The 23,913-nt window shown below is 41.8% G+C and overlaps 2 protein-coding genes across 3 annotated transcripts in view; one reads left to right on the top strand and one right to left on the bottom strand.

The window, feature by feature from the left end:
- Nucleotides 1-8,332, bottom strand: part of LOC137544225 (golgin subfamily A member 6-like protein 7) — a 61,665-nt gene extending 53,333 nt beyond the window's left edge. For both annotated transcript variants that reach the window (XM_068265278.1, XM_068265279.1), the window contains exons 1-2: nt 8,262-8,332; nt 641-1,300 (exon numbers count right to left, since the gene is read on the bottom strand). In XM_068265278.1, the coding sequence (XP_068121379.1) occupies nt 641-1,234 (594 nt within the window). In that variant the 5' untranslated portion in view covers nt 1,235-1,300; nt 8,262-8,332. The remainder of the gene's footprint in view (nt 1-640; nt 1,301-8,261) is intronic.
- The window catches only part of TASL (TLR adaptor interacting with endolysosomal SLC15A4), a 57,324-nt gene extending 35,118 nt beyond the window's left edge, over nt 1-22,206 (top strand). Inside the window, exons 2-4 of the mRNA XM_068265281.1 lie at nt 8,711-8,841; nt 12,604-12,738; nt 20,911-22,206. Of these exons, the coding sequence (XP_068121382.1) occupies nt 20,913-21,812 (900 nt within the window). The 5' untranslated portion in view covers nt 8,711-8,841; nt 12,604-12,738; nt 20,911-20,912 and the 3' untranslated portion in view covers nt 21,813-22,206. The remainder of the gene's footprint in view (nt 1-8,710; nt 8,842-12,603; nt 12,739-20,910) is intronic.
- The last annotated feature ends 1,707 nt before the right edge of the window (nt 22,207-23,913 follow it).

The following is a 23,913-nucleotide window of genomic DNA, read 5'->3' as shown; positions in this document are numbered from 1 at the left end:
CAACCATAATTGAAAATGTGTACCAGGTTTAAGAGTGTGTAACCACATCCAATTTGTCCATAGCATTCAATACTACACGGAGGTGGTAAAATTGAGCAATCATTGGCCAATTGAAACTATGTACCAGGCTTCACTGAGGGGACTAGCTATCCACCACCTGGGGCATCTAAAAGTGTTTTGCCTCAGTTCAATATTTTATAAATAATATTTTATATAATTATAGGTGCATCTGATAGCGATCCATTGCAGCTTCTTCTACCTCATGCATGACAACACATTCTGCTAAGACTGAATGCGTCCCTAGGTACTCAGATTTATTCTACTGCCCAGATATATTGGTAACAGGTCCTCACAATTTCATCTCTGCAGAGAGGAACTCACTGACATTGATTGCATTACACAGTTTAAACGTATGTATTATACTTTAGAGAGAATGATTGAATGATTTTTCTTATACAATATTGTGCACTACAGTCATATAGAGATAGAAGTTCAGTAGTGTTAAAAATGGCAGCTATTTCACTGGGACTTATCATTGGTAAAGGTAGTGTTGCCAATATCACCAATCAGATTTTTGTTGTTCTTCATTTATGCTCATCATTTTCACATTTTTGCTTACCGAAGGCTTGTGGTTTATTACCTGATAATTGTTGCGTTCAGTTTCGGCAGAACCATCAAGGCTGTGCTCTATGGCTTTTGTCCATGGAATGCTAGTTCCTTGCAAATGATTTTGTATTTCCCGTTCTGTTTTGATATCTTCTGCAGATGATACATCTGACATCCTAGTAGCTTCTATACCACGGTGAGGCAATGATAGTGAAGCTGTGAGGATTTGGGCTGTTTTGTCTCCTGTAACCTCTTTTTGGAATTGTTTGAATGTAAAGATTATTTCATCGCCGACCACATCATCAACAATTTCTGGACCCTCTGATTTGTTTTGCTTGTTTGGCCACATCTGATCTGGAATGTAGTGTGATGGTGATACTAATGTATCTTGGGACCTGGCTGATTTCACTGGTGTCCATTGTGGGCTCTGAACAGAAGTTTGTGACAATATACTTTCAACTGAGCCTCCTATCCTGTACTTTGGATCCACATTCAGTCCTGTCTGTCCCCAGCTGCATGCTGGGAGGTCCATAAAGTCACTGTATTGCTCATCTTCTGTCTGTCTCTCAGGTTGCTTAATTTTATCAAGTGGCATTTGATGAGCTCCCATTATACTGAAGTCATCCATACTTCCAGCATATGATGCTGTTTTTGCATCAGTTTTCAGTCCTTAGAAATTTCCCAGTATTCAGTACTGCAAAACCAAATAAAATTCCCCCAGAATTAATTTTGCACATATGCACTTATATAAAATGCTCTACTTTAAATTCTGCATTGGGCCTGCTCATCTTGCAGGTAGAGATTGATTTAATACACTGGTAGATTAGTCAACATGGGTTAAACTGGCTATACAACATTTTGCTCTAAATGACACAATTATTGCAATATTCATGTTGTCTATGTGAAACATAACTTGTGTTTTGCAATAAACAGGATCACTTTTAATGTTGGCCCAGTTTTTTAAGTTGTATTAAGAGAGAAACACAAAATAAAATGTCCCTCTATGTTAAGATTTTTTTATTTAACGGACAATGGATGTGAGAGGTATATGGAAGCTGCCATATTTATTTCCTGTTAAGCAATGCCAATTGCCTGGCTGTCATGCAGATTCTCTGCCTCTAATACATTTACCCCTAGACCCTGAACAAGCATATGCAGATAGATGTTTCTGACATCACTGTCAGATCTGACAAGATTAACTGCATGCTTGTTTCTGGTGTTATTCAGACACTACTGCAGCCAAATAGATCAGCAGGGTTGCCAAGCAACTGGCATTGTTTACATAAATATGGCAACCTCCCTATTCATCTCATTACAGTTGTCCTTTAAGTTACTCAGTCCTTTTAATCAATGGATACAACTTTCACATTCTGTGCAATATAATCTACATTGTTATTTCCTGGATGAGCTACCTTCCCGTATTCAGAATTCTCCTCTATGAAGTGGATGAACAGGTCACATAATTCAGCATCATTTCTGATTTTGGTTTTATTTTACTGAAGCTGGATATATGAAATAAAAACACAGCTGGATTACAGATATGTAAGGAGCTGGAGCTCTAGGCTTCAAACTTTTCTTATGAGTTCAGGAATTAGGTAAAAAATTATTTTAGGTCATTTATGCTGTGAGTGCAACAAATACTTTGCATAAGGTTAATTAAACATTTGGAAACTAGTGATTGATTATCTACCAAGTGATTAATCAATCACACTGACACTTAACAGTCTTTAGCCTTCTGAATCTGATCTGTGCAAAGTTCCAGTTGAGTCCAGGGGAGTTCACACCCATTGTAGATCAAGAGAAACTCCCTAGTTGACTTTGCCGTCACATCACTAATAATAATTTTTACTCCATGAGCCTGATCCAGTTCCAACAATTGCCAGTAAAGGAGTGAGGATTGTTCAGCTCATGTGATCTGTTGATCACATGATTCAGTTAACAATGCAATGCTAGGGGAATATTCACTCTCTTGGCAGTGGTAGAAAGGAATTAGGATATTAAACTTGAGGACAGATGAGCACTGCGGTGGCATAGTGGTTAGCGCTCTCGCCTTGCAGCGCTGGGTCCCCGGTTCGAATCCCAGCCAGGGCGCCATTTGCAAGGAGTTTGTATGTTCTCCCCGTGTCTGTATGGGTTTCCTCCGGGTATTCCGGTTTCCTCCCACATCCCAAAAACATACAGATAAGTTAATTGGCTCATCCCTAAATTGGCCCTAGACTACAGTACTTACACTACATAATACAAAACATAGACATATGATAATAGTAGGGATTAGATTGTGAGCTCCTTTGAGGGACAGTTAGTGACAAGACAATATACAGGATCTTCTCAAAAAATTAGCATATTGTGATAAAGTTCATTATTTTCTGAAATGTACTGATAAACATTAGACTTTCATATATTTTAGATTCAAATACACACAAATGAAGTAGTTCAAGCCTTTTATTGTTTTAATATTGATGATTTTGGCATACAGCTCATAAAAACCCAAATTTCCTATCTCAAAAAATTAGCATATTTCATCCGACCAATAAAAGAAAAGTGTTTTTAAAACAAAAATAAGTCAACCTTCAAATAATTTTGTTCAGTTATGCACTCAATACTTGGTCGGGAATCCTTTTGCAGAAATGACTGCTTCAATGTGGCGTGGCATGGAGGCAATCAGCCCGTGGCACTGCTCAGGTGTTATGGAGGCCCAGGATGCTTCGATAGCGGCCTTAAGCTCATCCAGAGTGTTGGGTCTTGCATCTCTCAACTTTCTCTTCACAATATCCCACAGATTCTCTATGGGGTTCTGGTCAGGAGAGTTGGCAGGCCAATTGAGCACAGTAATACCATGGTCAGTAAACCATTTACCAGTGGTTTTGGCACTGTGAGCAGGTGCCAGGTCGTGCTAAAAAATTAAATCTTCATCTCCATAAAGCTTTTCAGCAGATGGAAGCATGAGCCCACTTTTGAACCAGAAACAGCGGCAGAAGCGCCTGACCTGGGCTACAGAGAAGCAGCACTGGACTGTTGCTCAGTGGTCCAAAGTACTTTTTTTCGGATGAAAGCAACTTTTACATGTCATTCGGAAATCAAGGTGCCAGAGTCTGGAGGAAGACTGGGTAGAGGGAAATGCCAAAATGCCTGAAGTCCAGTGTCAAGTACCCACAGTCAGTGATGGTCTGGGGTGCCATGTCAGCTGCTGGTGTTGGTCCACTGTGTTTTATCAAGGGCAGGGTCAATGCAGCTAGCTATCAGGAGATTTTGGAGCACTTTATGCTTCCATCTGCTGAAAAGCTTTATGGAGATGAAGATTTCATTTTTCGGCACAACCTGGCACCTGCTCACAGTGCCAAAACCACTGGTAAATGGTTTACTGACCATGGTATTACTGTGCTCAATTGGCCTGCCAACTCTCCTGACCAGAACCCCATAGAGAATCTGTGGGATATTGTGAAGAGAGAGTTGAGATATGCAAGACCCAACACTCTGGATGAGCTTAAGGCCGCTATCGAAGCATCCTGGGCCTCCATAACACCTGAGCAGTGCCACAGGCTGATTGCCTCCATGCCACGCCGCATTGAAGCAGTCATTTCTGCAAAAGGATTCCCGACCAAGTATTGAGTGCATAACTGAACATAATTATTTGAAGGTTGACTTTTTTTGTTTTAAAAACACTTTTCTTTTATTGGTCGGATGAAATATGCTAATTTTTTGAGATAGGACATTTGGGTTTTCATGAGCTTTATGCCAAAATCATCAATATTAAAACAATAAAAGGCTTGAACTACTTCATTTGTGTGTATTTGAATCTAAAATATATGAAAGTCTAATGTTTATCAGTACATTTCAGAAAATAATGAACTTTATCACAATATGCTATTTTTTTTAGAAGATCCTGTATATATATATACTGTTCAGCGCTGCGTAATATGTCAGCGCTATATAAATACTAAATAATAATAATAATAAACTCATCACCTGTTTTACTCATGCGATAGGATATAAAGCTCATCGGAGAATGTTCGTTTTGGCACCATTTTTTTAACACTTCATCAAAATAAAAGAAAGACCTAGTTTTCCCTTTTCGCAAGTCTTTTTAACCTCTTCTCCCCTCTGCTGGTTAGTATTGCCAGAGTTCCTAAGCCGGACAACGTTCGTTGTTCCTCCACCTGACCAATAGTAGGCCACTTGGTTCATGAATTGAGGGGATGTCAGCAGAAGAGGGCAGAAAAGGGCAAACATCGGCTCCCACTCATGTGAAGCCCCTTGTCCATGCCAAGGACAATAAGCTCATTCCTACCTGGATGCTGGAGAACTGGGGGTAACTAGCCTCACGCATATGGAGGTAGCTCCTAAGGTGGACTTATTGTGGATTCTGAGAGCCCCCTGTAATAAATGTGGCCCTCTCAGATGTCCATCCAATTCCAGGCCCCTAATGCTAGGTACACACGATACAATTTTCTGACAGATTTACTGTCAGATCGATTATTTCCAACAGGTCCGATCTGATTTCTGATCGATTTTCCATAGAAGTGAATGGAAAATTATTTGGAAAATCGATCGGAAATCAGATTGGACCTGTTGAAAATAATCAATCTGACAGTAAATCTGTCAGAAAATTGTATCGTGTGTACCTAGCATTAGGTTGTGTGCTCTTCTCCACCATCTGGACTTGTCTTCTATATTTATCTCTACCTTGCAATCTGCACACCATTGTTTATTGTTGTATCACTATTTTGTGTACCATTGTTTAACACTAGAATGTCCCTATGTAACATTGTAATGTCTCCACCATCTATTATACAGCACTACATAATATGTTATTGCTTTATAAATAAAGCTTTTTAATAATAATAGACAAATAGGTATGGGGGGGGGGGGGGGTCATTCTTGAGGAGACCAATAGAAGCTTTAAGTCGAGGCACCCTATATGTTAATATGGCAGCTGTATTAAGAACCCAGAACCCCACCAAAAGAATCTTTAAATTTCCCACCAAGGTATCCTATTGCACTAACTGCATGGTTTGCGGTAGTGTGTTTTGGGTAAAACAAAGAAAAGGTCAAAAACACGTATTGATTCTAAACTGGAGAAAGCTGGAGAAGGTTATAAACCTTTTTTTTAAAGAGTTGGAACCCCACCAGTCCAATGTCTGGCAGGCCATGGAGGCAATTGAATACCACTGTTGCCAGTAGTGGCAGACCAGCAAAGCTGACACAAAGTGTAATATTTGTAATATAACACACAAGTGGTGTGCATGGCAGTGTTGCAAAGAGAAAGCCACTTCTATCCAAAAGGGACATTCTTGTGCATTTATAAACAACACATAGATAAGCTATTAAATTATCCGAAGAATGTTCGGTTGCAAATGAGACAAAAATAGAATTTTGGGGCCTAAGTAAAAATTGTAGCTTATAGGCATTGCGGTTTTAGCATAATGATTTGGATTTGTTTTTCTTCCTCTGGACTAGGACAACTTACCATTATTGATGGAATTATACATTGTAACAACAAATTCAGGAAGATGTCTATGAATTGTGGCTGAAGAACAGTGGCGTAGCTAAGGAGCTGTGGGCCCCGGTGCAAGTTTTACATGGGGCCCCAGCACAGGACCAACAGAGAGCTAATACTGTGATAGAGGGTGGACACTTCGGGGCCCCTCTGGCCCAAAGGCCCCGATGCGGTCGCTACCTCTGCACCCCCTATTGCTACGCCCCTGCTGAAGAACACTGTGATACAGCAAACAACAACCTAACAGAAACTTTTAGATGCAGTAATTGCTACTCAAGGGAGACACGCCAATTACTAAGAGCATACATTCACATTCCTTTTCCAGAAACAAATATATACATTTGGATTATGTTCCATGACAGATAAATGATCAAGCATAACAGTTGAGACACTTTTGTTTCATTGGCCCTCTTTGTTTACTGTAGATTTTTGATTTGCATAAAGCTAAAACAGCATGCAGTACATTTATAGGGCAATGTCTGCATTTACAGTGGCAAGACTTTCATGCTGCTACATGTGCTTAGAAAAAAAGTTACAGTGTACAGTTCAATGTGACTTGGTGTAACCCTTAAAGTTAAAAACACTCATTAAAAACAACAGCTTGGAGTGAGCGTTCCATTTTTCTCACCGCCATTTGTCCCCCTGAATGTGCTGACACTGAGTCACTCAGCCGATGTCACTGGAGATTGGACGAGTGTGGACGCATCACCGGCGCATACCAAAGGGGCCCCACAAGAGTGGCACTTGCCTGCGCAGGCTTTTGAGTCTTCCTTGACAGCACTGGAGCAAACTAGTGATGTTTCTGTTGACTGACATAAGTTAAACCTTCATGGATAACAGTCCTGCTGGATTTCAATGGCATCTTGCTCATAATGTGCATTGGATGTTAAACCAAAACTTCAAGTACTGTTCCATTGATACGACTGGATGTGTGCTGAGGGGGCTGCATGCAGGGCATCTGCCTTCTCAGCCATGCTTCTCCTCACCAGTCCCCGTATATAGGTTGGTGTATAGCAGGGCAGTATTCAAAGCAGTATATGGTGCACACCCTGTGTGAACACTCACTCTGTTGTCCGTGCCCTCTGAAGATTTTTGCTCCGCCCACCGAGGCATTCTCAAAGGGGATGGTGGTACTTTCATGCTACTGTAAAAAGACAAGGGACACCAAGAGCCCAATATGGAGCAGTATGTATTGGCAACAAAGGTGAGAAATTGAGGTATGTTTATACTCACAAACAAGAGTTACCGTTTAGGTAACCACTATACAGGCAGGTGGGAAGATCAGACCTTTTCCCATTCAGGGTTAAGAAGTCACTCTCTGTAGGTCGGAAAGAAGAAATTGGGGTAAAACACCCCTCTACCAAGGGTGGACTGTAAACAGGAGGAGAGCAGAGGCGCCAGCAGAATAAAAGTGCATAAAATTCTTAAAAATAGGAGAGGCATTGGTGGACTTGGGAGTAGGTAAGTCCAACACTGCCTCTCCTCTTTTTAAGAATTTTATGCACTTTTATTCTGCTGGCGCCTCTGTTCTCCTGCTGCTTTCATTCTGCTGTGTGCTTCACTGTATAGTCACACCACAATGGTTATGCATAAGGCGGCTTTTCAGCTCTGTTGCGTTGTGATTGCATAGCAGTGCATCATAATAAAAAGACAATATGACTACTTATGAATACATTTCCCAAACCGGGAGAGGAGACAATGCACTCTTCTGAACTGGAAAGCATAAGTGATGTAACAAACTAAGATTATATTTTTAAGAATGTTCTGCCATTAGTTAGCAAACGTTTGCAGTTTTCATGTGTGTCATATCAGAACATTGTGAAGACAGATACAAAAAAATGTGATTTATTACTTGTACTATTGCAGATACAGTCATTACCCACTGTTACAAATTATTTTCATATATCCAGGAATAATGAGTTGTGCAAGGCATGCAATAATATAACCACAAATTAACCTTTCAACAATCCCAGTATGTTTTGATATGACCCAGGTGAGGATTGCAAACTTTTGCTGGATCTCTTAGGTTCTCTAGTGTGCACTAATCTTAGTAGAGAGAGAAGTATAACTATATTTTAGCATACAAAGCTTGAATCTACTGGATCACATAACTGCCCGCCATGATTTAAAACAGTTAATTGCTCTTCATCCCACATACCTTTATGTTCCCTTGTCTTGGCAGATGTCTTGTATCCTAAATTTGATATATAATGTAAATCAGAGTTGAAGACACCACAGCTGACATTGCTGGATTACATGTATGTATGACTGACTGTATTCTTACATGACAAGTAACTTAGCTGCAGTTAAAGCCAAGCTAACCCTTGTCTAGCTGCTCCGCCCAACAGTAACTGAAAAGCGCCCAGCAGGCACAAAAGTAAAGCTACAGAGTGTGTTTAGAGCTGAAGAATGTACACAAATCAACTAAGAGCAGTAACCGCCATTGCAAATGTAATCAGAGCGGCAATACAGGTTTACAATGATTGACAGGCAGGGTGGATAAGTGTGAGACACAAGCACAAGACCTGAGCTACTGTATACTGTTACTTCAGACACTAGTTCATTCTCCCTGATTGTGCACTTACATCTTTTACATTGTTTATTCAGGCTACTCTCCAACCTATCGAACACAAAGGCATGTGTAACCGAATTCTCCATGACATCCACTCATTATATGGATTACATGTGCAAATATCGTTATCGATCCAGCGTACAGCTCACAGGAAGGAGCTGCAAAGGTAAAACTTCATTGTATAGTATTTGCCGAATCAACAATAATGCGTTCCAAACAATGACCAGTAAAAGCAGAGTGATTTCTGCAGTGTAATAATAATATCATAATAAATGTATGCCAGCCATATCTGACTGAAAAGCAATTGTTTTATTATAAATAGAAGAAAACATTCACTGCATGTGCCTGTATACTGAAAATACTGTAGATATATGTTGCTGTCAGATGAACAATGTTTGATTTCATGGAGGCAGCCATCTTTTTGGTTGAAAGAAGGTGACAGGGAGCATGAGACACAGTTCCAACTGTTCTGTGTCCTGAGCACCTCTCCCAGTTGCTAGGCAACGTGAACAACATCATAGGAAATCCCATCATGCTCTGCACAGCATCAGGGGGAAAAAAGCCCGGGCTTTTTTTTCTTTGATGGGTGGAGCTTCGCTAAAAATGCAGCTAAAAATGATGCTTTTGTAAGAAAAACAAAGTTCTGATGCTGTGAAACTGTTAAAGACACACCAAGCCTTTTCAGTTCTGCTGAGTAGATTTTTAGTCCGGAGGTTCACTTTTACCTGAATCTGTCCATCTTGGTCCCCTTTACCTCCTCTATGCCCCCAGTGTCCCCCTCCGTGTCACCTCTGTTCCCCTATGCCTTAACCATTTCAGCCCGCGGGTATTTTTCACCTTATGGACGAGAGGAATTCTATTCTATATGCATTATGATGGGAATAATAATAAGAAAATGGAAAAAAATTCATTATTTTTCAGTTTTTAGCCATTATAGTTTTAAAGTAAGCCTGGAAGGAGCCACCAGTTGCTATGGCGGCTGAGTTGCTCAGCATCCCACAGCAGGGAGGAATCCCTGATGTAAAAGTATCTGAAGCTTTGACAGCTCCCCAAGCTCAGGAAGTAAGGGAATTCCTCCTTAGGAATTCCGATGTGTTCTCGGATAAACCTGGTTGTACCTATGTCATTGAACATGACATTGTCACGGACCCTCAAAAGTGTATCCGGTTGAAACCATATAGGATACCGGAGGCCCGCAGACAGGCAGTGGCAGAGGAGGTGCAATGAATGTTGGACTTAGGTGTCGTTGAAAGGATCCATAGTGAGTGGAGCAGCCCCATCGTGTTAGTGCCGAAACCTGATGGATCGTTACAGTTTTGCAACGATTTTCGGAAACTAAATGACATTTCAAAGTTTGATGCGTTTCCCATGCCACGGGTGGATGAACTAATTGAGAGGTTGGGGCCAGCAAGATACATTACTACTCTAGACTTAACCAGGGGTTACTGGCAGATTCCACTTATACCAGCAGCTAGAGAAAAGACGGCATTTGTCACCCCACAGGGCCTGTTTCAATATGTTACAATGCCGTTTAGGTTGCATGGGGCCCCAGCCACGTTCCAAAGGTTAATGGATGAAGTCCTTAGACCACACCAACAATTTGCATCAGCTTACTTAGATGATGTGGTTATATTTAGCCAGGACTGGGAGAGTCACTTACCCAAGGTTCAAGCAGTGGTAAATTCAATCCGACAAGCTGGGTTAACTGCTAACCCAAAGAAATGTGCCATAGGCCTTGAGGAAGCTCGGTATTTAGGCTACATTATTGGGAGAGGTCTCATTAAACCACAAGCCCAAAAGGTGCAAGCAATTAAAGGATCGCCCCAACCTCACACAAAGAAACAGGTCAGAATGTTCTTGGGTATGGATGGGTACTACCAAAGGTTTATCCAACATTTTGCCACTGTGGCTGCGCCTCTTACAGATCTAATTAAGGAGAAAAGCTCAGGGGGAATCAATTGGAATAAAGATGCAGATCTCGCATTCAGTAAACTTAAGATGATCCTATGTAGTGAGCCAGTTTTGATTGCACCCGATTTTAAAAAAAGAATTTGTGGTTCAGACGGATGCCTCTGATGTGGGTTTAGGGGCTATTCTGTCACAAGCAGTGCATGGGGAAGAGCATCCCGTTATATATCTGAGTAGGAAACTGTCCCCAGCTGAGCGTAACTATAGTATCGTGGAACGAGAGTGCCTTGCCATTAAGTGGGCACTGGAGGCTTTGCGGTATTACTTGCTTGGCCAACAGTTTCGGTTGGTGACAGATCATTCCCCCCTAACTTGGATGTCTCAAGCCAAGAATAATAATGCGAGGGTAACTCGCTGGTTTTTGTCCCTCCAAGACTTTAGTTTTTCAGTGGAACACAGAGCCTGGAAAACTACAAGCCAATGATGACACTCTGTCTTGAACATATTGTATGGTTGGGAACAGTGTCCGAACAGGGGGGGGGGGGGGGGGGGAGAGATATGTGACAAGGTGTCACAGTGCTTTACAGAAAGGGTCTGGGATGGGGTTTATATTTCACCCAGACTCCAGCGCTGTATTTTCTAAAAACTCCAGGAAAGTGTCGATTTTCTTTTATCTGCAAGTTATGTGGAAAAAGGAAATCCAGTTAGAGTCCTGGAGTTGGCCAGGGAAGAGCAGGGTGGGTTCTCTGGCCACACGGTCCAGTCCGGGATGTTTTTCAGCCTGTGTTGTTACACAGGTGAGTTATTTAGTCTAGCAGGTCTGAGACTGGTTGGGGCTCTGCATTCAGTCTGACACTGAAGGCTGAGAGGAAAGGGCCCTTGGCCTGCTGTGAGCTGGTGAGAAATTACAGCTGATGTAAGTTGCTATTTGTTTTTTTTCCTTTTGCTAAAAAGACTGTTTTGTTTAGACTAGTTAGCATTACCTAGTGAGGTGTTTAGGAGCCAGACGGCTAGGCTTTATTTTGTGTTTGTTTATTTTTATGCTGAGCGACTAGCTAATAAAGCACAGGCATTGGCCTGTTTGCACTTGAACCTGCTGGCAGTAATCCTGCTTCTGCACTTAAAAGGACTCCGAGCTCAGAGAAAAATTAAAATTTGAACTTACCCTGGGCTTTCTCCATCCCAGCCCTGGTCGGGACGTCCCACGCCGGCCTCCTGGCTCTTCTCCCAGCGGCTGTCCGCATAGCGCGTACAGGCCAGTCCCCCGGGCGACACTGGCGAGTGTCGGGCCTTCTCCTTCCGTATACGTCATGAATGACGTCACACGCCGGCCGCCGCGCGTCATGACGGCGGCCGGCGTGACAGTACGGCGCATGTGCGATTAAACCGCGCATGCGCCGTGCTGTCACGCCGGCCGCCGTCATGACGCGCGACGGCCGGCGTGTGACGTCATTCGTGACGTTTATGGAAGGAGAAGGCCCGACACTCGCCAGTGTCGCCCGGGGGACCGGCCTGTACGTGCTATGCGGACAGCCGCCGGGAGAAGAGCCAGGAGGCCGGCGTGGGACGTCCCGACCAGGGCTGGGATGGAGAAAGCCCAGGGTAAGTTCAAATTTTAATTTTTCTCTGAGCTCGGAGTCCTTTTAAGACCCCCTGAGTGTGGGTAGCACCCCACAGGACCCTTTTGAAAAAGTCCAGAATGTGAAGCTAGAACTCTAGGAGAATGCTTTCTTTTTCCTCCTAGTTGATGATCCAAGAGGAACAAGCTTCACCTAGCTTGCTCCTCACTGTTTATGAATGGATGGCCAGGTCAGGAAGTGCAGTTATAATAGCAGAGAAGTAAATGTAAAGCTTACCATTCTTGCCGCTTCTTATTCTTGTGTTTTACCACACTATGCATGCTACAAATATTCCAGACAGAGTGAAACTTCTGCAAGCCTCAAACCTTACAAGAAAAAGAGGAAGTATGTGGCATACATCGATCTGTACATAATGTGCACACTAAAAACTTCCCTTTTAGGACTGGAAATTCTTCAGAAGAGTTCTGATCTGATCACCTCTTGATCGCAACAACTGGTTCAGAAAAGACACATTAATTATTACTACATTTTATCCAATCGTTCTACCGTCTGGAATATTAAACTGATATTTACAGGTAGGAAGCACATTTTCTTTCCTAAATATTATAATAATTGTATAATAATTATTATAATAATCATCCTCATTATAATTATTATAAGTTGAATTGTTTGTGAATTGTTCTTTTTCTGTTTCTGCAAAATTACTAACTTTCCAACCGTTTTAAAATTGTTGGATTAGTTTCATTATGTCACTGATTCTTACATTCATACGTATCCTTATTTGTAAACTTAACATCATATAAAAAACTATGAAAGTATGTATATTAAGTGATCTTTTTTTTTATCAACGTTTTTTATTTTACTTTTCAACATTTTACACAATAATAAAGCTGTAGTCGAAAATCCAGTACATCATCACAAAAAGAATTGTGTAAACCCATGCCCCCCTACAAGTCATAACTAACAGTGGTACGCTTTCTAAAGCTTCCAGTCTGTAGGAGAGATAGGGATTGCCAAATCTCATCAGTCCCATAGGTTATCCAAACTCATCAGTCCCAACATGGAAAGTTCTGATGTTCCTGTATGCTTTACTTAAAAAGTTATGATTTATGCTACAGCTGTAGTTAAAAAAAGAAAAAAGAATCTCTCCCACCACCCTTAAAGCAATATTAGAACAAATCCTCCCTCCCCCCATTGCTCTCTCTCAGTGCCCTTCTTTGACCAAAAAGGACATCTAGTCCTGCATAAGAGACACAATTATTTGGGCAGTCTTGATCTGCTTAGCCAGTATTGGTAAACTCATGCCTGTTACTCAGGGTTAGGGGCTGTTTCCCCCTATGTTAAGTGATCTTTTTAAATGTACTGAGAGTAAAGCTGTAGCTTGACAAGTCAGCACATAGACGCTAAGTGAAACTACACTGATATTACATAGATTGTCTAGGATGCCTAATGAAATGTAGGTGAAGCACAAAGTGATTATATTCACTGTTTGAGTAAAAGACATGCATGATTGTATTTTATGTATCGTTTTGAACCAATAAGTTTAGCAGAGGTTGTGTGCACCACTGGACTCCTGGACCTACAGCTACTATAATAGATACAACTAGTGCCATAGTAGTAACAATCCCCTTAGTATGTGCTTTGAAAAGTAGTAATGATTAACATACTGACTGTTAAAGCCGTTTAGGCGGGCAAAGGAAAGGAGAGGGAGTGGGCAGAGGTGACATTCTAGCTTTGCACCACAATTAGCAGTGCGAAGCTAGCACTGACATCTTACAGGAAATTGACTAGGGCATAGTAGTATTCAGGTAAATGATCAATATCCATCATATATGGATTGTTTGTCTGATCTAAAGCTCATATGATAGTGTTTAGTTGACTTTATTATACATGCATAAATAAAAAAATAAAGGCAATTTGAAAATTACAAACTAACCAATATGGATAAAACCTGATGCATGTTCACAATAGCTCATGAATAGTTAAAACAGATACAGCACATGTTTTTCTACCATAGGGCATAACATTTACTGTGGTCACCTTTTTAGGCCTTTTCTAGGGGCAGGCAAGGTAGGTTGCCACCCAGGGTGCAATGCCAGAGGGGGGAGCAGCACGGGCGCAGATGTAGGGGGGAGGAGGAACATCTGTCCCTGGATGCAGCACCTGGGGGCATTGAATAACACTCAGACAGAGTAATGTGCAGCATTAGTAGTGCTTCTCTCACCTCTGTGATGTGCATCCTCCTCTCTGCTCACCTCTTGTTTTAGTGCCTGGCATCTAGGGACTGGGGGGAGCTCTGTAGCCTAGAAACTGCCCTAGTTGTTATTCATTTTAACTCAGCACCCAAACCACACCTAAATAGTACCCTAACGGGGTATGATTGGCAAACATGGGAAAGTATCTGATAAGCGTTAGTGAATAGTTTAGGAAGTGATGCAATGCCCTGCATGCTGAGTGTAATGATCTGCTCAGCTGTCTGCACGGGCAGACAGCTGTTTGTCCATTCTTTAGGTTTGAGTGCTGCAGGTCTCTGGAAAAGAGACCTGTCTTCGCTTTGCAAGTTTCAGAGTTGCTCTGCTGGTGAGGAATTTGCATACACTTGTCATGCAAATGGCCTAGCTGCTCCCTCTGTCTGGATTGCATTCGCCCTAGTGGTAGTGGCAGTGCTTCCTTCTGTATTCTGCCTTAGGGGTGCTAACCAGAGCAGCGGTTGCTACTGGTAGCCCCATCTGTTTGTCTGTCTGGTACGAACGCTTGCTGTAGGCTTGGTGAGGTAACTGTTTAGCAAGCGTTCGCGTTCTCTATTTCATGTTTGTGTTTCATTGGTTAGTTAGGGTGGCACGCTTATCACCAGGCGCCTAACGCGCGGTGATCATGTTGTAAACGCGTTCGGTGTTGCGAATCTGTGCGGTGTTCGCGTTTAGCTAGCGTTTGTTATTTTCCTTGATGTTCCGATTGTTCTTGCTTGCTGTGCCTTTTGCTAATCTCGTGTTATGTCCTGCTCGGTTTTGTGTCTGTTGGCAATCGCCAGACTTGCGATTGCGTTCGTACTTTGTTTCTGCGGATGTGTCTTCACCGTTGCTGGGTGGCGACTAGATTGGTGGACACACATTCATTCTGTCTCTGTGCTCTTTCTCTACACTTGTGCTCCGTCTAGTTCGGTCTTGTGTCACTTTTGGCAATCGCCACTCTTGCGATTGCGTTCCCACTTCGGTTCTGTTGTTGTGTGTTCACCGTCGCTGGGTGGCGACTAGATTGGTGGACACACATACATTCTCTGTTTAACAACACAGTCTCTGTGTTCTCTCTGTTTAAGGGCTATCTTGCCCTGCATTGCTTACTCGTACAATTCCCACCTGGCATCTGTGGGCGTGCAGAGGCTGTGCTCGTCTGCACTCCACAGGTCCATCTGCCGGTGGGAATTGCCCTCTACAGGTGCATCGCACCCAAGCTGGGTTCTATCAAATTACACGCTTATGGAGGATTTCCGCAGTGTCAGCGCGTCCTGTGCGCTGACCACGGAAATAGTTCCGCAATTGTTACACTGAGGCCCTATTTATATTAATGAATACTTGCAAGTAGTTAATGAAACAGATCACATCAAATTAGAATTTCTAAAGCAAGTCCTAATATTTGCACTATTTTATTTAAACAACAAATACTTGTGACATGATCACAAAGGTTTGTGGAAGTAGCATCATATTACAGTGAAAAGAAAGTTTACATGCACGTGGTTCAGGAGTGGATCCTCAGTTCACATTTGCTGTATGCTTTGTTAAGAAGTGAAACTCTTATGCTTTAAAAAAGCACCACTTCCCGTTTCATGTAGCTACATGAAGATGTACCACCTGCTCGAAATTATATAAGCATCTTTTTATGAGTAAACAAAACTCGTATTCTCTCAGTCTGTAGGAGGTTTCAAACAGATGTGCCGTTATAAAAATTGAAGTACTTTATATTGTAAGTAACCGAAAAATTTGTGAACAGAGAGAGCTTGTTTTTTTTTTTTTTTTTAACATAGTTTTGAAGGTACAGAGAGTGTTTAAAACATTCATGACTGTGAATATAATTTATTAAAGAGAGTTACCAGCTACAAACTAGAGGGCCTATGTGTTTGTTCACCCACTTTGTGACTACTAAATAAGCATAACGTATCACAATCTATAGGGCACTCCTTGTCAGTGGCGTAGCTAGAGATCATGGGACCCCATAGCAAAACTCTCATGGGGCCCTCAGATGTAGGCAATCTTAACCACTTGAGGACCGTGGGCTTTACCCCCTTTAAGGACCAGAGCCTTTTTTTCCATTCAGACCCCTGCAGCTTTCACGGTTTATTGCTCGCTCATACAACCTACCACCTAAATGAATTTTGGCTCCTTTTCTTGTCACTAATAAAGCTTTCTTTTGGTGCTATTTGATTGCTGCTGCAATTTTTACTTTTTATTATATTCATCAAAAAAAGACATGAATTTTGTCAAAAAAATGATTTTTTTAACTTTCTGTGCTGACATTTTTCAAATAAAGTAAAATTTCTGTATACATGCAGCACGAAAAATGTGGACAAACATGATTTTGATTAAAAAAAAACCCATTCAGGGTGCGTTTCCACTAGTGCGGTGGGAAATCGCTGCGGATTCTCCGCGGACGAATTCGCATGCAGGAGCGAAATCGCATGCGGTTGTATGCGAATTTTACCGCGAATTTGCATACGATTTCGCATGGATGACGCTGTGTGCGAATTTAACCATGTCAGTGCCTGTGTGCTTTTTCATTGATTCCATGCGAAATCGTATGCGAATTCGCATGAAAATTCGCATGAAAAAACACCATGCGAATTCCCTATTAAATACATTGTATGCGAATCGCATGCGTGTGTGCGGTGTCCGAATTCGGATAGCTCTGCTGAGCAGATTTTTCCTGCACAAGAAAACGCTCCGTTTTCCTGACAAGTGGACACGGGCTCATTCACTTTTATTGGTTATGCGAATTTGCATGCGGGGAACGCATGTGAATTCACGTTAGTGGAAACTAGAGTTGGGCCGAACGGTTCGCCGGCGAACGTGGTTCGCACGAACTTAGGTGGTTCGCGTGCGGGTGTCGCACGCGAACGTTTTGCGGCAAAAGTTCGCAAAAAATCGGTTCGCCCCATAATGCACCTGAGGGTCAACTTTGACCCTCTACATCACAGTCAGCAGGCCCAGTGTAGCCAATTAGGCTACACTAGCCCCTGGAGCCCCACCCCCCCTTATATAAGGCAGGCAGCGGCGGCCGTTATGGCCACTCGTGTGCCTGCATTAGTGAGAGTAGGGCGAGCTGCTGCAGTCTCTCATAGGGAAAGATTAGTTAGGCTTAACTTCTTCCTGGCTGCATACCTGTTCTGTTCAGTGAGCCCTCAGCCCACTGCATACCTGTACTGTGATCCTGCCACTGCATACCTGTTCAGTGATCCTGCCACTGCATACCTGTACTGTGATCCTGCCACTGCATACCTGTTCAGTGATCCTGCCAGTGCATACCTGTTCATTGATCCTGCCACTGCATACCTGTTCAGTGATCCTGCCAGTGCATACCTGTTCATTGATCCTGCCACTGCATACCTGTTCAGTGATCCTGCCAGTGCATACCTGTTCATTGATCCTGCCACTGCATACCTGTTCAGTGATCCTGCCAGTGCATACCTGTTCATTGATCCTGCCACTGCATACCTGTTCAGTGATCCTGCCAGTGCATACCTGTTCATTGATCCTGCCACTGCATACCTGTTCAGTGATCCTGCCACTGCGTACCTGTTCAGTGATCCTGCCACTGCATACCTGTTCATTGATCCTGCCACTGCATACCTGTTCAGTGAACCCGCCACTGCATACCTGTTCTGTTCAGTGAACAGTTTGGTGTGTCAGTGTGAAGCAGTACCTTAATTACACTACCTGATTGATGTATACACATGCAAGATGTTTTAAAGCACTTTAGGCCTGTCATTTAGCATTCAATGTGATTTCTGCCCTTAAAACGCTGCTTTGCGTCAAATCCAGATTTTTCCCGGGGACTTTTGGCATCTATCCCACTCCGCCATGCCCCCCTCCAGGTGTTAGACCCCTTGAAACATCTTTTCCATCACTTTTGTGGCCAGCATAATTTTTTTTTTTTTTCAAAGTTCGCATCCCCATTGAAGTCTATTGCGGTTCGCGAACTTTAACGCGAACCGAACCTTCCGCGAAAGTTCGCGAACCCGGTTCGCGAACCTAAAATCGGAGGTTCGGCCCAACTCTAGTGGAAACGCACCCTTAGCCTATATTTATTGGTTTGGGTAAAAGTTATAGCATTTACAAACTATGGTGCAAAAAGTGAATTTTCCCATTTTCAAGCATCTCTGACTTTTCTGACCACCTGACATGTTTCATGAGGGGCTAGAATTCCAGGATAGTATAAATACCCCCCAAATGACCCCATTTTGGAAAGAAGACATCCCAAAGTATTCACTGAGAGGCTTAGTGAGTTCATAGAAGATATTATTTTTTGTCACAAGTTAGCGGAAAATGACACTTTGTGACAAAAAAAAAAAATGTTTCCATTTCTTCTAACTTGCGACAAAAAAAAATGAAATCTGCCACGGACTCACCATGCCCCTCTCTGAATACCTTGAAGTGTCTACTTTCCAAAATGGGGTCATTTGTGGGGTGTGTTTACTGTCCTGGCATTTTGGGGGGTGCCTAATTGTAAGCACCCCTCTAAAGCCTATTGGTGCTCATTGGACTTTGGACCCCTTAGCGCAGTTAGGCTGCAAAAAAATGCCACACATGTGGTATTGCCGTACTCAGGAGAAGTAGTATAATGTGTTTTGGGGTGTATTTTTACACATACCCATGCTGGGTGGGAGAAATATCTCTGTAAATGACAATTTTTTGATTTTTTTTTACACACAAATGTCCATTTACAGAGATCTTTCTCCCACTCAGCATGGGTGTGTGTAAAAATACACCCCAAAACACATTATACTACTTCTCCTGAGTACGGCAATACCACATGTGTGGCACTTTTTTGCACCCCAACTGCGCTAAGTCCAATGAGTACCTTTAGGATTTCACATGTCATTTTGCGACATTTGGTTTCCAGACTACTCCTCACGGTTTAGGGCCCCTAAAATGCCAGGGCAGTATAGGAACCCCACAAATGACCCCGTTTTAGAAAGAAGACACCCCAAGGTATTCTGTTAGGACTATGGTGAGTTCATAGAAGATTTTATTTTTTGTCACATATGCACTCGGTACCCAACCTGACATGTGACATCATGAGATAGACATGGGTATGTACAGTGCCTAGCACACAAATAACTATGCTGTGTTCCTTTTTTTTCTTTCTCTGCCTGAAAGAGTTAAATATCAGGTATGCAAGTGGCTGACTCAGTCCTGACTCAGACAGGAAGTGACTACAATGTGACCCTCACTGATAAGAAATTCCCCTTTTTTACCTCTTTCTTGCTCTCAGAAGCCATTTTCTGCTTGGAAAGTGTTTTATAGTTGGAATTTCTTATCAGTGAGGGTCACACTGTAGTCACTTCTTGTCTGAGTCAGGACTGAGTCTGCCACTTACATACCTGATATTTAACTCTTTCAGGCAGAGAAAGAAAAAAAGGAACACAGCCTAGTTATCTGTGTGCTAGGCACTGTACATACCCATGTCTATCTCATCATGTCACATGTCAGTTCGGGTATCCTTTAAGCAATGCCACCTGCCCCTACCCTATGGATATGAGTAAATTGGGCAATTTACATTCTCATGCAATCAACACTGCACATAGTTCATGGGCACTGAAACAAAGTTTGAGGATGGGGGAACACAAGAAAGTTAATGGTGAATACATTAAGTACCACCTGGGCCCCCTCTGCTCCAGGGCCCCATAGCAGCTGCTATGGCTATTGCTACACCCCTGCTACTTATGTATAAGAACTGTAAGGATAATTGTGTGTACAGTCTACAAAAAGGTCAAGTTCTTGAACCTGCTATAGAAATGTGCCAGATAAAATCTGGTTGCTTGACTAGCACCTAAATGTTCCTTCTCTTTAGTTTGGTGTACATGAAATTCTGATGGATTATTGGCTTTTCCCATGATAGTTTTGGAATTGTAATGTTTAGGAACTTAACATGTGTTGAGAAGAACATATGATTTTTCTTTATCATACCTATACTTTCGGAAGCTCATGTAAAGGCCAGTGATAGTGTAATACATTAAAGTTGCAGTCCTGCAAGTCAATGCTAGGTAAATATGTTGTTGATATATTATGATAGCGCTCATTTGTAGCACCAAACAGCTGAGCCTGTAACATACCTAAATATCATGGTACTAGCTCAGAAATCATGTTGGTGTGTCACAGTTCTGGCTTATTGACTAAAACTTCTGAATATAGCCCAGTACCCTCTGCTTGTCACTCTGCATTTCTGCCACAGGTATCATGAAGACCCACAGTGGCCCCCTGGGGTCAAATCCACAAGGCCCAAGGCCAATGACTCAGTTCTCTTCTAAGTAATCCGGCGCTGCCATGAATACATATCTACTTAATACATATGAATGCCCTTGACTCCTTTTAGGGATTTGTATAGTATATAATGAATAACAGAGCTTTGAATGTTTGCTTTAAAAGGAACTATGGGTTTGTTTGATATTTTAAAGAAATAGTAATTGTCTGTCAGTCGTTTGATCCCTGATTTTCATATATTTTATCCTTTTAACTGTAATTTTTTTCCTCCAGATATGCTGTCAGAAGCATACTTGAGCAAGATCCAGTATGAAAATTGCTTTTCAAAATGCAATAAGGAGACACAGGAAAGAAAAGAATTGGCTGGGGTGTGTACACAAAACTATGTGTCTGCTTATGAGACAGGCAGCAGAAGGGTTTTCAGGAAATATGGTTCGGTTGAGAGAAAAACTACAGGTCTACAAGAACAAAACAATCCACTGAGCATCCCAGAGAAACATATGGCACCAGAGGAGGAGCAAAATCCCATATATGAAAATGTCAAATCCCTCCCTGGTAGTGTAAGTGGAAATTCACAGTCTAATAAAGATACATACCTGGTCCCATCATCCTGTAAAAATATCTGCAGGGATTACAATGACCTGCATGTAGCTGGGGATCAGGTAATGGCTATAAACTCAGCAATGACAGAGTACCCTTCCAACAACAGCCTTGACTTCTGTGAAGGACCTTTTCTTCAATCTTCTCAGATTTTGTCAGCTATGGATTCGTTATGTGCTGGAAGCAATGCCCTGCCCCAAAAGCATCCCAAGCCCGACTCTTCTTGCTGGAAAGTTGGTAGCTTCAAAGAAAAAAGTATCATGAACGTGGAGCAACCGCAGTCTAATTCAGTGCTGAACGACTACTTGGAGAGGAAAGTAATTGAATTGTACAAGCAGTATATGATGGACATTAGCTGCACTACATCTCCTGCACGTATTGTAACTTCAGAGCACATCATGAACAATATTCAGCAGATCAGTATGCAGCTGTCACGAGAGCAAAACATGGAGACAAACAAAGCTAAAGACATGGTCATCAGCTATTTGCTCAGACTGGCAAGTGAGAAACAGTCTAATGTTATAAGTAATGTTATAAGTACTCCTGAACTACAGATCTCATCCAACCTGAGCTAATACAATGGCAGTCAGGCATTCAGACAATTAACAGATCTGTGCAGAGCAGCAGACATCTCCTACAGAACTAGAAAGGTGCCTCTGGACCTAATATTTCTGAAATTCCCTTTTTTCTTTTCCTTTCTCTCCTTTTGTTTACTATCCCTCCTCTTTCTTTTTATAAAATCCCTGGGGATATGAGTATTACATCTCTTGGGTAGGAGATGTTAGAAATTACCGGAAGACATATTTTGTAATCTAGACCTGACAGGTCCATAGAACCACAATTACTCTAGTAATTAGAAAAGTTCAAAACACCATGGATTGAGAGGTCTACCCTCCTGTTTCTCAGGATGTTCTTTCTTATCTCTTTTCAACTGCTATTATGATAACTGTAATGTGTGTTGCACTTAAAGTGGGATAAAATGCTGACATACCATTCTATAAAATGTGTTTTCCTACTTTTTATTACCCATACAGCTATCATATTTGTTTTTGTGCACAAGTAATATTGTCTGTTTACAATTTACAAGTTCCCAAAGTACAGTTTATCTGCTCTGAAAGCTGCCATTGCATTTTATGGTATAGCTGCTGTATTTATATATTAAAATATCTAGCGACTACTTTTCAGCTCTTTCTGCTTCACAGCTCAGTATAGCTCAATTTCAGCTGTTTGCTCATGTTTACTTAATGTATTAGACATAAGGAATGTAAACAAAAGACAATGTTATCACCTGCAGCAAGGAGCTTTCCACTGAAGAACTGCTGTTTGAATGCTATTCTGCTACAATTTTTCTTTTTTTTTTTCTTTCTATCTTTCTGATAGTAGATTTAATGCTGTTAATAATCTTTTAGAGCAAAGAGGAAATGCTGAGTTCCATACCACTTCAAGCTGGTCATCATTTTGTATTCTTAACTTTCCTTACAAAATTGTTTAATACAAATCTTTCAAATAGAAAAGCCCTCCAAATGCAGCTGCTTTTTTCCTCCAGAAATGTTCTCATGGAGATTAACTATGTTTAAAAAAATATTATTAACGAGCATTTACAAAAGCAAAAACATTGCATGCCTTATTGTATGGGAAATTTTCAAATATACAACTATTTTAAAGAGTATACAAGGTGGTATCTGCACACAGTAACCCAACATCCATACGAAATATAACGTCATAGAAAGCCTGACACAAACTCTTAGAACAATAGACTCGCTATCTTAGATATTCATTTTAATTCGTTACAAAATAATTAAAAAATATCACTTGAAGTGAACCAGAGACGAAGCACCCTCATGTATTTTCCCATATATCAGTTGGGACATTAGAGAAAACACCTACCCTGCTCTCTGTTTCATTCTTCACTGCTAAGCCTGCTTGTTATTAGCCCTGATAAAATCCCAGACTGAGCATTCAATCTAGCTTTGCTCAGGAATCATTATAGCTGAGTCATTATAGCAAAGCCAAACTGAATGCTCAGTCGGGGATTTTATCAGGGCTGATAACAAGCAAGCTGAACAGTGAAGAATGAAACAGAGAGCAGGGTAGGTGTTTTCTCTAATGTTCCCACTGATATATATGGTAAAATACATGAGGGTGCTTCGTCTCTGGTTCACTTTAAAGAATACCTAAACATCCAGTTTGCATTTAGAGATAACAACCTGTCTAAAAGTGCGTACACATGCCGGATTACCGCAAACATCAGCAGATCTGTCAAAACCAGCCTTATCAGCCTGCGGACAGACTGTACACAAAGGCAAACTGTCGGCAGAACGGCGGCCCCCGTGGGCGGGTCTGGCGACCGGTCGTTAGCGGGAATCCGGCGTGTGTACGCGCCTTAATTCTCCCTTATCTGCTAGTAATGAGCCACTGTAATTTGAGCTGTCCCTGTCTGAACTGTGCCATGGTGTTGCTTCAGACAGGCTATATGTAAACACAGGAGTTTAACCCTCTATGTGCTCCCAATAAACAAAGAAGTAACTACACCACAGAATCTCTGAGGAGCTCTATAGGCTGTAACAAGTAAATGTTTTTCTGCAAAGGTTATTATGCTGTTGCTTATCTTGTACAGCAGAGAGGAAGTCCTGGATTTAGGACCGCTTTAAAGAACAAGCGACACCCATGCTAACC

This window comes from Hyperolius riggenbachi, chromosome 2, assembly GCF_040937935.1.
Source record: "Hyperolius riggenbachi isolate aHypRig1 chromosome 2, aHypRig1.pri, whole genome shotgun sequence".
NCBI classification, from domain to species: Eukaryota; Metazoa; Chordata; class Amphibia; order Anura; family Hyperoliidae; genus Hyperolius; species Hyperolius riggenbachi.
This window is presented reverse-complemented; position numbering and strand designations above follow the sequence as displayed.